This window comes from Synchiropus splendidus, chromosome 9, assembly GCF_027744825.2.
Source record: "Synchiropus splendidus isolate RoL2022-P1 chromosome 9, RoL_Sspl_1.0, whole genome shotgun sequence".
NCBI lineage: Eukaryota > Metazoa > Chordata > Actinopteri > Syngnathiformes > Callionymidae > Synchiropus > Synchiropus splendidus.
In genome coordinates this window covers 8,200,536-8,215,041 of record NC_071342.1, presented here as the reverse complement: position 1 = coordinate 8,215,041, position 14,506 = coordinate 8,200,536, and the positions used below count along the sequence as shown (strand labels likewise).

At 41.1% G+C, this 14,506-nt stretch overlaps 1 protein-coding gene across 1 annotated transcript in view; it reads left to right on the top strand.

Annotated features, from left to right (window-relative positions):
* Nucleotides 1-14,506, top strand: part of LOC128764543 (protein bicaudal C homolog 1-like) — a 67,649-nt gene that overhangs the window by 36,922 nt on the left and 16,221 nt on the right. Inside the window, exons 5-9 of the mRNA XM_053874339.1 lie at nt 549-628; nt 1,322-1,480; nt 3,372-3,425; nt 8,723-8,905; nt 12,611-12,862. Coding sequence (XP_053730314.1) covers nt 549-628; nt 1,322-1,480; nt 3,372-3,425; nt 8,723-8,905; nt 12,611-12,862 — 728 coding nt within the window. The remainder of the gene's footprint in view (nt 1-548; nt 629-1,321; nt 1,481-3,371; nt 3,426-8,722; nt 8,906-12,610; nt 12,863-14,506) is intronic.

Here is a 14,506-nt window from a genome sequence, read left to right as displayed (position 1 = left end):
TTCTTCATGTGAAAATAGGTGGTGAGAAAAAAAGCTAAATAATTTTTTGCCTTTTCAAATGCAGCATTCTAGCCACAAGATTATGTCACATCTTGACTCGGAAGGAGTGAAGGATTCATTTTCTTATTGGCTTGTGCCTGGCCGTTTGTGAAATACCGAGCGTATACTGAGCGCTGCTGATCCTCAACCCTCCTCAGGCAGTTTGCAGTGGATGTAGTGAAAAGTGTGAAACACTGTGCGGAATGCGTCTACAACCTGTACGAGGGGAGACGATCAGAACATGCCAGAGGTTCTCTACTGTGACTTAACCTGACCAGTATGATTCCTCTTGACTGTATCTCCTCCCACCTGACCTCCCTTCAATACAAGACACCGTTACTCGCTCATCAAAGCTGCATTTGCTGTTGCAGTGCTTTTCCGTCACACGGTGTTATTTAACAAACACAGGCCACAGTGTCATGCTTGGATTAATGGAATTCAGCAGTGATCTCATTTTCACGTTTGTCATCTGTGACACGCTGTCACGCTGTTATTGTTTCTGTCTGCAGATCCACATATCAAAGTGTGTGGGAAGCGGGAGAACGTGAGGGAAGCCAAAGAGAGAATCATGTCTGTGCTGGACACAAAGGTGAATATCTGAATGTCCTTCTCTGCCTCTTCTGTTCTCTCTCTGCACCTCTGCTGCAGTTCAAGCTGCTGAATACTCCTGTACAATTTGGAGCTCATCAAGACGCCATCGGCATGTGAGTGCAGTGTAAGGTTCTCTGCCTTATTGCCATGGTAACGTGAAACCACATTCCTCTGATTGGGCACTAGCACCCCCTGGGGGCGAGTAGTTCTAATGCATCTAGAGTGCATTCGTTACCAAATTCCCTTGTTTGTATTTATTTTCACATGACTTATTGAGTGTGAATACTTAAAGGTAAAGCCACATGAACACCCTATGAATGAACAAATTTAAGTAGGGAGGTGATGAATCAGGAAGGAAAGTTTACATGTGATTAATACTTATTTTTCCCCTCTATTTTTAGCTCTGTAGTTTTTTTTATAGGTTAATCAAAATTAATGTAACCCAGCCCTAGTATCCATAGACACACACTCACTGACAAGAGAACACAGAACGACAAGCTCAATGCTTAACCACACCAAGTGCACATACTGACTTTGTAGTTATGGATCCATGCAGTCCAAAACACAGACGTGGTACACATAAATACAAAGCCACAGAAAATACATATACATTTACATATGCAAAATCTACAGAGCCAGTTTCGATGTTCATCATGAAAACTGGACAGTGAAGACTTTTCTCTTCTGTCAGAGTAACAGGGTCACTCTGAAGATGGACGTTTCCCACACAGAACACTCACATGTCATCGGCAAAGGTGGCAATAACATCAAGCGAGTGATGGAGGAGACGGGCTGTCACATCCACTTTCCCGACTCCAACAGAAACAACCAGGCGGAGAAAAGCAACCAGGTTTGTGAGCCTGCGATGGAGTGTTGGGTGTAGTGTGACCTTCCCGGGTTCCTACTCAACCACAACATGGCACCACGATTGTTGTATATCTTCTAAGTGCTCTGCTCCCTCCTGCCAAGTGCGTTCTTTGCTACGATCCTTCCAGAATTAATTTCAGGAATAACCTTGCTCAGAGTTCAGTGTGAGTTCTTTTTGATGTGAGTAAATCCAGTCCATTTACTGATCACAGCTTCTACATTCAGGTCCAGTTGGCTGTTTTGATTGGCGCACGCAGAGGAAGCCGGTGTGTTTGGGCTGGACACACTAGAAGAGCAGTCAGCTTTCGCTCTAATTAAATTTAAGGCTCTGAAAATGTTAGATGCTGGCTGGCTTGGAATACTGGCTATTGCCAGACGCTGGTTCTACTCTGCACCTGTATGTCACATGATTGCTGTTTTCCACTACTTTGCTGTTTAAAACCCTGTTTCTGTCGACTTAACTTAACATTATATGACAGTGTGGGTTAATAAATGTTCTCCACATGTAACAATCCCCTTCTTAGTCTAGCAATGGTGATGCAAACAGGCTGCACCCTGAGAAAAATTTGCCTGTGGTGCAGCTTGTATTTTTTAAAACTTGCCGAAGTCCAATTATTTATTGAAGTTTTATTTGATTTAATGAAAAATGTGTGAAGATTTACACCAACAAGTAACACTAGGTGTTCAACGTCCACTGATGTCTCTCATCTCTCTCCCACTGTGTGTCCCAGAACCTTGTCGATTAAATTGTTTTAGAGTGTGATCTCATGGCAGGAACAAGGAACTAAATCATGCTCTGGAGCGGAAGCTTTTCGGTAGTTATGCGATGTGTTAAAGGTGACGCCACAAAAACAGTCTTTTATGATTTCTTTGAATCCAAGAAACTCTCAGTAACAATGAGGTGAGAGTTTCAGACGGATCGTCTGACTTGGAGCAGATAAGCAATCGAATGTGATTTAAATTTTGCTAAATTAGTCCTTCATGTTGTTTTAATGCAAAGTAAATCTGTGTCATGTATTTCCAGCATTATTCTTTATTCAGCCCTGTGAATTGAACTCAATTCAGTGGAATGTATTTGCATCTACACACACACAAAGACACAAACAGTATCCTCTCTGCCTTTGCTTTTAATTTACCATTTTCATTCACGAAAACATCATTATCGGCTTCTTCTTGGAACTTAATGGATCCTGGATTAACTGAAAATGTTCTCAGTGTGTATATAAGCTTTTCTTATACACCAATGAAACCTCCACCAATTGCCATTAAGATATGTTCATAGACCTTTGGAAGATGGTGGTCTGGTACAATACGACAGGACTTGGAATGTTAGAATGGACACAGAAATGTCCTTTATTTTCAAATAAGTAGTTGTTTATACTCCTTCCCCTTTTCTGTTGTCATGTTATCTGCAGTACACTACTGCTTTATGCCTGGAGCCTGCAGACTCAGCGTTTGTCGCATCTGCCCTTGACTTGACCACCAACCAAAGCATGAATCCTTTGATCCTTCAAGTAAACAATGTTCTTTGCTGGGAGGAAGAAGAATATTTCTTGGATCACAACATTGTAGTTGGTGGCCTCCATGTTTTCACTTTGATCAATTTGTGGAATGTGCCTGAAAAAATGTACTGTACCTTACAAGTTATTGGATTAGAGAGACATGTTGCTGTTGCCTGCGCATGGTGTTAATGTCTCCAAACTGAGTGATGTGGCAGGAGAAGTGCCAGTAACTTTTCCTCTCTCTCTCTCACCCACTCCTTAAAGATCTATTTGGAATGGCAGACTTAAATTTGTTCCTGATATTTATATTTGAATGATGGTTGTTTTGATATGTATTATATATGTACCTAATTCGATCTTATCTTCAAACAGGTTTCCATCGCGGGTCAGCCAGGGGGTGTGGAAGCAGCTCGGGTCAAAATAAGAGTAAGTTTACACTCTCTTCTCACCACTAGTCAGTGTTTTATCGTTAAATGGTACGGGACAGATATCTGACCACCTCACTTGATTTGATTTCTTCTCCTGACCGCTTGTGGTTCTGCCTTGCACCAACTGTTTGAGCTGGCTCTCAAATTAATTTTACTTTAACTACAAGACACCGTGAACTTGCAGCCGTTCAGCGAGCCAATGTTGGTGCTTGAAAGTTTCCAAATCATCCCGTTTGTGACGGCAGCAAAAAACGTTTTCTTCAAATCCTTCAAAATTAGGACTAGAAGCTAGCCAAGAACCACGAAACCAGATTCATCATGAAGTGGTTTTCTTCCCTGTCAGTTGAATGTAGGACAAATTCAGGACGCTAACATGTCATTTTTCTGTCAGCAATTGATCCACCCTGTCAAAACACAGTCACAAACGTAGGAGGCATTCTGTAGTGCTCCATGATGACTTTGCTTCTCAATGTGTTTAATTTATTTTAACACCATATACTAAAATATGTGAACGGCACTCTACAAAATACACTATTTTGGATGAGTTTGGATTTCTCTAATACTTATAGTGGCCTCTACTTTGGCCATTGTTAGTTAATGTACACAACAGAATGAAAACAGTGTTCCTACTACAGAAATAACCTTTCCTGTTAAATCATGCAGTGCTGTTATTCCAGTTTGTAAAATCATTTCAAAGCTATCAGGGTGATAACATTATCGTTGTTTGTTTTTTTTTTCTTTTTCTTTTTCATAACCATGTCTCTGTGCTTCAAGCAATAGTGGGATGGAGGTTGTCTTTGTAGTGTTCTCTATGATGAACCAACAACATTAATGGTTAATAATAACGAATGGCCTTTCGAGAAGGGCAGCACAGAATGAGCAAAGTGTCAGGGTGTTGGAGTTTGCTGAGATGGATCTGTGCTTGGGTGTGTTTTTCTGGAAGAGTGTCAGGGTTTAAGACCTGTTTGGAACAGGTATTTAAGTTCTTGTTTTTCATTGAAATTCAATGTGATCCATTTTCCAAATTAAGTTACACTTCAGGTGCTTTTTGTGAGTGTGTAGGTGGTTGAGTTAGTACCACCCCTAAAAGAGAGTTGTCAGAGCAGTTTGTCAAAGTAGGTTCTTTAAAATATCATGAGGTTGTTGCTGTGTAGCTGCAGTGGTTCCCATCCGTTTTCTGCTATGGAAGTACAGTATGCTGGACATATCTGAACCATAGAGTGCTGTGAAGGTGTGTTCACACCGATGCACACAATTGTGCTACAATATGGGAGAGGAGGATGTCACTTGTTGGGGGCGACATCTGTCCATTAATCTCCTTTCCTGCTTGCGTTTAAGCGTGATAGTTCTTCAGTTAGAACTTCCTGATACGAATCTGAACCTGTAAAATATTTGACCGAGAAACGGATAGTGGAGCCACGGAGCTATACTTAAATTGCTAGTGAATACTCCAGCATCTCAAGTGCGTCACATCTCAGAGTTGGAGAATATTGTTGCAGGTTCACTTGAAAGCTTGAAGTTAATTTTCTGGCTCGCTTGCCAGCCAACGTTTTTTGAGCGACTGTAAACTTGAATGCCAACATATTTCATCGAGCCATTCTCCAGCCAGTTCCGGACTTCCTCTCCATCGTCTGTATCAGTTTCAGTCTGACTGGAAGTCCCAGCCTCTCTGGTCAGTGCGTGATTGTACTCTAGTGAGCTCTAACAACTCAGAACCAGAACGGGATTTCAGCACCCCAGAACACATTCCTGTATTGTGCCCTGACCAACACTAATACAGTGTACAGTGTAGGAGTGTGTGAAATGTGTGATGAGGAGAGACTGTGAAGGTCAGGCATCGCTCCATGTCAGCATATGTAAGTGCTCGTTCCTCTCTGTGCCTAATATGTGTTTTGCTAAGCCAAAAAGCCGCAGGCCACTTCACCCACTTTTGAAAGAAAATAATGGAAGTTCTTCTATTGTACAAACAGATTTATATTATAAGCTGTTGAGACGTGTGTTTCGCTGAAGGACCCAGTCAGCGGATAAGTTGGGCGGATCAAAGTCGGGCTTCCCTCTGGCTGCCCGTGTTCCTTTAGGTGGAGAAAATCTTTCCTTTTGCTCTCATGCGTTTCCCTAAAACACTTTTTTTGTGATGAGTAGGCAGTTATAAAATAGTTTCTTCCCTATGTGATTAACAGATGCATTGGCTGGAGGGCTTCTGAAATACACTGAAGGTTGGTTGCAAGAAACCAGTGTATTGATGTATGTAGTTTCAGGGAAGCACTTTAATACTGTATGCAAGGTCTACCCTTCGAAGTTGCCTATCCTAAAATTGGTCCAATCTAAATGAGTTCATGGCAAGATGTTCTGACCAACTCACTGAGCTCCACAAGTTCCTCATGGTCTCGCTCCAGAAGCGCAACATTTTGATGAGCTTGTCTTTCAAAATGTGAACCTGTGAGTCAAGCTCATGCGGTTACGTGTATACTAGGTGACATCAATTTGCATTCACAGATTCTAACTTCAAGGAGCACCATGGCATGGCATGGCATGGCAAGAAGTGCCGCGGGTCGAGATGAAACATCTGATTCAATAGAAAGCCTAATGTGTCAACATGCCCTGCAGAATGCTGAGTCCTTCACGCAAAAGTTGCCTTGACATCTTTGGTGGGACCAATCCAACCAAAGAAACCTGTTACATGTTCACAAACATAGTCACAAATTTGCAGCTAATACAAGCCTGTAACTGTAAGTACCAATCTCAGGTCATTTTATTTTGGATTTCACCCCTGAAACAGTTTATAACAGTAAAGTGGCTGTATATTTTCATCTTCAGAGACCAAACCACACCCTGGACCAAGAATGTGACTACCTCAGTGTTTCACTGGTTCAGTAACAGACCGGGAAAATAGCCTGCACCCATTCTATACATATTATTTACGAGAGCTAACTGAACAAGTGTTTATAGCGGTTAATGTCATCTCACGGCATCCTCTGCGACCAAGGCAGAGAAATGAAGTCGGCACAAAATATGCGTTTTCCCAAATGGAAAAGGATCAGAGGGATTTAGAGGTGGGTGTGTCGAATACAGTACCAACAACACTGGCTACATGTGAGACACATCCACCAGGCTCTTCAATTAGAACCACATGAACAAGAAGCCAGGGCATATTTAAAGATTAATGATAAATGACTTAAGTTGATGTGCAGAGATTAAGTGAAACCATATGACTGTCGGTACAATAACAGAGAAGTGCCAGTGCCTCAAGAAAACAAAGGATTCTCAGTTGTTAGACCTGAAATTCTCTGACCAGAGTGCCTCTTGGGATGTGGATAAGAGTGGGGAAACTAGTGTCCAATAATTGGAAGGGTTGTATTCAGCATGCTCTCAGTTATTGTTAAAGGAGAACCAGTTAATCGCTGCACAATAAATATTGATTTTTAACATTTTGGTGGATGCTTGATGGAGTTTCCATCCTCCCTCTTGTCAGTTGTCTGTCTGTGTATCATCTGTACTCAGATCAATGAGCGGATTATTTTTAATTAATTATCCAATTTTTAAGTGGCTCTGCAGAATAAGACACATCACACAAAAAAACGCATCAAGAGGGAGAAAAAACATTCAGACACACTGGACTCTAAGTTGCATTTCGTGAGTTATTTATTTCATAAAATCCATAGCATGAAGTGGAAATCCCTCCCTTCCGGTGTTGTTGTCAGCTTTGTGAGCAGCCGTAGTGTTACTTTCATTTTATTATTAAGATGTCATGTCAGTCAGGGTGAAATTAGTTCCCTACGAATTGTCTCCCACCATTCCGCCCATAGAGCCGGGGTAAGCTCAATGTCAGTATGATGCATTTGCCTACTCCCAACACCTTGGGTCCGGGCTCTGAAACATTTGTCCTCCTGTTTTCAACATGACTTAGTTAAAACATTAATAAATAATCTGCACAAAGTTGGTTGTATACTCCTGTTCGGGGTCTCTACTTAGTTTTCATTCGAGACTTTTCATTTTCCATGTGATTGCTTCTTGGTTAATAAGTTAGCTATCAGTTTTAAACTTTGTTGTTGATGGGAAACTTTAAATTAAAAAAACAAAACAAAACAAAAAAAAAGACAGTAAAGGTTGCACGGAACTAATCAAAGCAAACGCAAGGCTCCTGTTTCTCCTCACAGCAGACAAGAAGCCTTCCTAATTCATAGACAAGCCAGAGAGAATATACACATGAGTGAGAGAGAGAGAGAGAGAAAGACAGAACACACACACTGGCACACACAGTAATCCAAACATGGACTGTTGGGCAGAGCGCCATCTTGACTTTGGCTCCCAGTGAAGGGCAGCAACATAAATTGCTCTGACCAAAGAAATGCACCCCTGATCACTTCCATATGCAACCCAGCCTTACATTTATATCACGTTTCAGCACTGGACTCACCCAGGGATGCAGATATGTAGGTCAGGCCTGAGGGTAGAGAGCGCAACAAGAACAGTGGGAGTCTGACGCTGAATGGAAACTGACTGCAATTTGTTTTCACCTCAAAACCAGCAGACAAGTCTGTCGCATCAGAAAACCTCATATCACCCGATGTAACTGCGAGAAATGGTGGAGAATCAAAACATATTTGTGGTGAAGAAAGTGGCCAGACCTTTCATCACTTCCCTGTCTCTTCAACTTTTAAGAAATCCCCAAAGAGTTTCCACCCTGAACACTACACACAGCCACTGTGTCAGAACTTTGGATAGACGCTACATCAGTGCGACATGTTGAGTTAATGTACTGACGCAGAATACTCTGGTTTGTTTAATATTGACACAGCACATGCTTCAGAATCCCACAATACATGAACTGAACTGTGGGTTGATAAATGATGGTGTCCTGTCCATTACACCTCACCTCATGTTGTCGACAAGTTCTGCACGTGTGTACTACTTGGCGGCACCGTGCAAACCTTTAAGGTCACAGTACCTCGAGCCAACTTCAGGTCACTTTAGTGCCTTGAGCAGGCGATGGTGGAGCAGCTTTTACTTCTAGTGTTCTTTAGCGGTTAGTAACTCATAGACTGGAAGTGAGAATAAAAACAAAGGACCACCAATTCTGTGTTTGTTCTGCATGTTTTCTGTCAGAGCCAGGATTCACATTTTTAGCAATGCACAGTCTGATTAACCAGAGCACTCATTTAATTCTTGGTATTTTCATCTTGTTTCATGAATAAATGTAGTAGTAGTGAAGGGATATTAGCATAAAGACAGCCTGGAGTACCTGAGGCACTGGCAGTGACCGTCTCCTTCCTTCGCTCATATCTTGTCTTGCAGGAGCTTCTTCCTTTGGTCCTTTCCTTCGAGCTCCCGGCCATCATGCAGGCAGACCCCAGCTCCCCCAGCATCCAGGCCATCTCACAAACATACAACCTCACCGTGTCCTTCAAGCCGCCGACACGCATGTACAGAGCCACCGGCGTCGTCCGAGGATCGCAGAATAATGCCAACGCTGTCAAGGTGAGTTTGTGCTGCTCTGTTTCATCTGTGCCATGAAGAGAACCTGCTCGGGTATTTGTTGGTATGCTCTTGGAAGTTGATAAAAAACGTTTGATCCTCCGGTCAAAATATACATGCGCATATGTTTAAGTGTCACGTCATCATGTCTTACAGGGAAAGTTAAAAAAAAAGAAGTTTGTACTATGTGCTTGTATATTTTTGGTTGATATTCACTATTTACTGTTAAAATATAGTTATACTAATCATGCCAGTACACAAATGAATAAGAACTTTATGTATAGTGATATGTATTCCATAACCCTATAACTATATATATATATACCTTTATTGCCCTCTTGTTGTAATATAGATTGTTCACTGAAAAACGTGGTCTATGGGAAAACTGCTGGCAGTTTTTCTGTTTTATTTTGGAGAACTTCAGTGTTCAGATCTACTATATGTTGATACTATTTATTGAAGTACTCCAGTTAAACTCCAATACCAGCGATTTAATGAACTTTTGTTGCTTCAGCAGCGTTTTCACTGCACTTAAGGGAGGTTTGGGGTTCAAAAAATTGGATATTGTTGGCTGCTTCTCCTTTTATGAAAGACTCGAAGGTATTCATGGAATTTTGTTTAGGTTGTGGATAAGGTAATCTTTTCACTAAGCACTAAGGTAGTGACCATGGTCGACAAATACAGTATATATACAACTCTTATCACGACTGTACGACTGTTCAATGAGCATCAGTGAGTCTGACCTCATTCCCACTCACACAGTCGTGGTCATTCATGAATGAAACTATTAAAATAAGAGGGCTGTGACTTGGACTGGCTCGGAAGTAATGCAACAGATATTTGAATACATTGATGACGTGCGTCCAAACCACTGTTTTAAGAACTGGTTCCGAAGAATTTCAAGCAGAGATTAATATTATTTTGTTTAACTGTGTGGACGGGATAGGCCTTGACTTTCAACATTGTAAATTCTGTTTTTGTTTCCATATGTTTTATTAAAATGTGTAGCAGCTTCTGCCAAAGCTGTGTTACTGTTTTCCTCTCTAACAATCCGCTGTAATTCTGACCTCTTCACCTCTTTTATTTCACTGGTATTCACCTCTTGACCCAGTGAGCCTTCAGGCATGTTTGAAGCCCACCAAGGCCGTCATAGTTGCTGGCTTCTGTGGTCTAAATTTTCTAATAGCTGTAGCAGCAGTACAGAGTGATGAAAATTAAATGGATGGTTTGCTCGTTTCAAGTTTATCAGGAGTTTGAAGCAGCCAAAAGAATAAAAAGTAGCGTGTCTGAACCGCTGCTCGGCCATGATTATACATATTTTGGGTGTGTTTTTGCCTTCACAAGTGATCTGTCTTAACTTGGAGCCGAGAAGCAGCCAACAGCCATCTTCCCTGCCAGCAAAACATATCCATGATTTTCTTTTCCACTGCAAAGTCTCTGTTAACAATAATCCAGAGCTACCACAGCTCTGTGCTCACATATTTGGATTTCCTCACAATCAAACTCTAAATATGTATTTATGCTACATCACAGCCTTTCAGCGTTGGTAATAGAGGTCACTCCGAAAGAGGAACCAGTCGGTTCGTGCGCTGGCAGGCCCTCGGGGTAGCTCCGAAACCTCCTCTGTATGCCTGTCCGACTGAGGACTGGCTTTACTAGGCCAAGTGATGGCTCACGGAGGAGACAGTCAGGAATTAGTTTGTCCAACTGGGCTGCAGCTGCAGTGGAAAATACAAAGGTTTCCAAAAATGCCAGGAAATGGGCAACTTGGCTCTGTTGCTGCTCATTAACAGAGCGCTTTATAACGTGCTGCTGACACGACAGCGAATGAAGTATTTTTTCAGCCGTTTCAGTCTTTCAGCTGCTTGAAATGAATCTATTCATTAGTCACGTATGAGTGAGTTCCTCTTTCCAAAGCTACTTCTGAAGAGATAGAAATTGAACCATCATGTAATCTCTTTGTGCTGGGGGTCTGTCGATGACCTCCAGTTAGCTGCACGACGACGTCCTCATGAGACGCCTGAATTCCTCTATTATGTGTGGTCCCGTCTGTTCGGTCGTGACCCAAAGTACAACATAATAGGTGAGTGTTGGAATGTAGCGCCGTGGCTTCTGGCTCCGTCCTGTGCTTTTGTCTCTCCAAAGGGAAAACTTCCTGCAGCTTGGATTCTCTTGCCCTTTTGACTGTTTTGCCTGTGAAAATACTGAAAGATTTGGAAGGATAAGAGGCAATCTGAACTAAGTGAGTCTTGCACTAGTTCATGGTCTCAGCCACATCCTCAAATTTAGAGATCCTAATGTTCATTCCTTCCTCTTCCTTTTTCCCTCTGCCAGTGTATCCTACACGTGTCAGAAGGATTTTGACAGGAAGAGGTTCAGCATTATAGAAGAAAGACACCAATGCTCTTGGCTTCTCAGTGCAATAACCTTGCAACAATTAGTATAAATTACAGTAATGCAAGTCCCGCTCCAAATCATGACCACTGTGGCGTTGTAGTCCAACCTCAACAGCTATGAAATGACTTGAGATTGTGCTCATTAATTGGCAGAAAAAAAACAAAAAAAAAAAGGCCTGTAATGAAACGTAAATATGTAATTAAAGTTTAAATGTATTCTTGTAATTTTAGGGAAGTTGACTTTTATCAGCTAAAATGTTTTTACTGAATGAAACAGAGTCACTATGAATAACTGATGTTGAAAATGTAACACATCCAGGGACAGAATCATGGACTCACTAACATGTTTTTAATGATTCCTCTGCTATAAAATCAAGACACACTGACAATGTGAATATAATTCTAGATGTGGGAGGGTTGTTGTTGGCATTGTCGCTCAAATTGCAAAGCAACATGACAATACTGTTCAATCTTCAATCAAGTGACACATTTCAGGCGACATTTGTCGCATTAAACTGAATTGATAAGACTGAACTGTGGCAACAAGTCGGATGTGTTAACCAATCAGAGCCAGCTCTGACGTACGCAGAGAGGGAAAAATCATCCGTCCAAGTCTTTAATATATTTCAGGGTGGATAATGGGCTACAATTCTCCTTCTTTGATCCCCCATGTTGAGCATCCATGAACTTTAGACCCGCCCCCAGCAGGTTGACCTACTTTTTAGCTGTTTTGGCGAATGGAAACCAAATTGTGTGAGAGTCACTTGGCAAGTGTTGCCAAGGGTGGTGTTAAGATACAGTTGAACTTGACAGTTTTTAATGAAAATAAGTGCTCATATTTAAATGTAGATTTATTTGTTATAACCAGATATATAAAGTGTAAATGAAATGTTTGAAACAATCGATATTACGGCTTTAGAACATGAATGGTTAATAAGTTTGGGTGGTCTAGTTTAAGGTGCTTGCAGATTTCCAGCATTTAAGGTCAGTGCCGTGTTAATGTAAAGTCACATTAAACCCTAATTGTGAAACAAACATGACTCCAAATCTGGATGGTCTTCCTGGCGTGAAGCTTTTGGAGAGTTCATTTGTGGAGTTCATTTGTTTCCCATCTGCTGCCAAAATAATGATAGGAACTGCTCACACATAAGTCTCTCATGGTTCCTTTCTTAAGGGTGCCAGTAAGATTTAAATTCAAACCTGAATCGAAGTTTTGCATTTCTCACGACCTAATTTAACCCAGCACCTCCCAGATGAATGGAATATGGTTCTGTAAATTGGAATGGTTAAAGTTGAAATGTGTTTCCTCCAGAGGGGCACGGCTCTGCTGCTGGAGCACTTGGTGGGCAGCCTTGCGAGCACTATCTCCGTCACCACCCACCTGGATATTGCACCACAGCACCACCTTTTCATGAAGGGGCGAAACGGCAGCAACATCAAGCACATCACTCAGAGGACGGGAGCCCAGATCCACTTTCCTGACCCCAACTGTCCCCAGAAGAAGTCCACGGTATACATTCAGGGCACCATCGACTCCGTCTGCCTGGCACGGCAGTACCTCATGGTGGGTAATCAGATAAATATGGTCATAAATTATCGCCTGGTGTGGTGTTTTTTCATATTTGTTCATTTAATTTAATGGTAATTGAATTATTTATTTAAATGAAAGTACCACCCTATAACGGGAATTGCAACGGCACTTGTGACATCACAGACTCAAGCCCAAGCAGGAGCCACAATTTGATTTATTTGTGTGTATTGGTTTAGCATGGCTCTACCATTCTTTTTTTTTTTTTTTTTTTACTGAGAGGAAAACAAAAATACGTATTTTAAATAACTAGAGTCATTTTACGTGGGAGTATTATTCCCCTTTATGTGTTTTTGCAGCTCATATGTCCTTAGATATTGTGGATGTTTAAAAAGGTTGCTTGTGCTTGTTGTTTTTTTTTTGTTTATTAGTTTTACGTGCACCCATTTAAAGGAGCCTGTTATAGTTTTGGCTCGCACCATCCTGTGTGTAATGACGTGTTGGAATGATTGCTACAGCGGTGGTAAGTGCTGTAAAAAGTGATTTCTATCCAGCACTCTTGAGGCCTCATGGCATCGTGGCATGTCACTGTCTATTCTGTTCTGGACTTGTGGTAGCGTCACTTTGGCATCTACAGTTTTCCTCCCTTGTACGAACCTTTTGGCTCCAAAACCATCATTGGTATGTGTTAGTGAAGCCTGGTGTTTCTGATGAAGTGTCAGGAGTTCACCATGATTGCTACTGAGGTTTTAAAAAGCCTTGAGGCAATTTCTGCTCTCAGCTTTGCAGTGACTCAAGGTTAGCCAGCAGTTTATGGTGACCACATACCTGCAGGTTTGTGGTTTGTGTCCTGTCTTTCTGTGTATTATCTTTGCCAGTGCTTCTGGGAGTAATGGTGTTTATACTGTCAAGTTTATCATTAAAAGAAGGACGCTGCAGTGTTGTGGGCTGTTTGGTACTGGAATAGAAATTAGTGTTTAGTTTCCACGAAGGCCACTGTGACCTGTTTATTCAGAAATATGCTTTTTTAATGGTTCTCAAATGAGATAATTATCCTCTGCAATATTCATTTTCAGAAAGGAAGAAATGCAAATGTTCAAATTCCTGAAGCTTTTTTTTTGGCACATGTGGAATTAGGAACTCTTGTGGGACTGAAGAGAAATTTTATCAACACGTTTCAGCACATTTCAACTCTCTAGTGAGAGAAAAACTGATGATAAACTCAATAAATAGAAACAAACAAAGCTACAAAAAAAAATCAAAAAGTGACAGCATTTTATTAACAAAAATCAAATGAAAAATTGAAAGAATTTTTTTTTATATATTCACATGCAACTTATTTATTTCCATTGAATATTTATATTTATGACCACCGACTTGTTCGTGATTTTGTATGTCAATGCTCCAAATGGCATGCTCACTGACCTTGTTTTTCTTGAAGTTGAGCGACTGAATATCTTATAATATAAATTTTCAAAATCATCCAATATTGTTCAAGTCAAACTGTGAATAAATGTGAATATGTGTTTTTTAATGTAGTTTGGCTTTATTGGATTTATTGTATTTACTGCTTTTGGTTGACTATAAGTTCTGGATTTTAATGTTACGTTGGATTGCTATAAATCCGCACCTCAAAACATAAGTCTTGCTGGGGAGTGTAACCTTCAAATGTTGCATTGT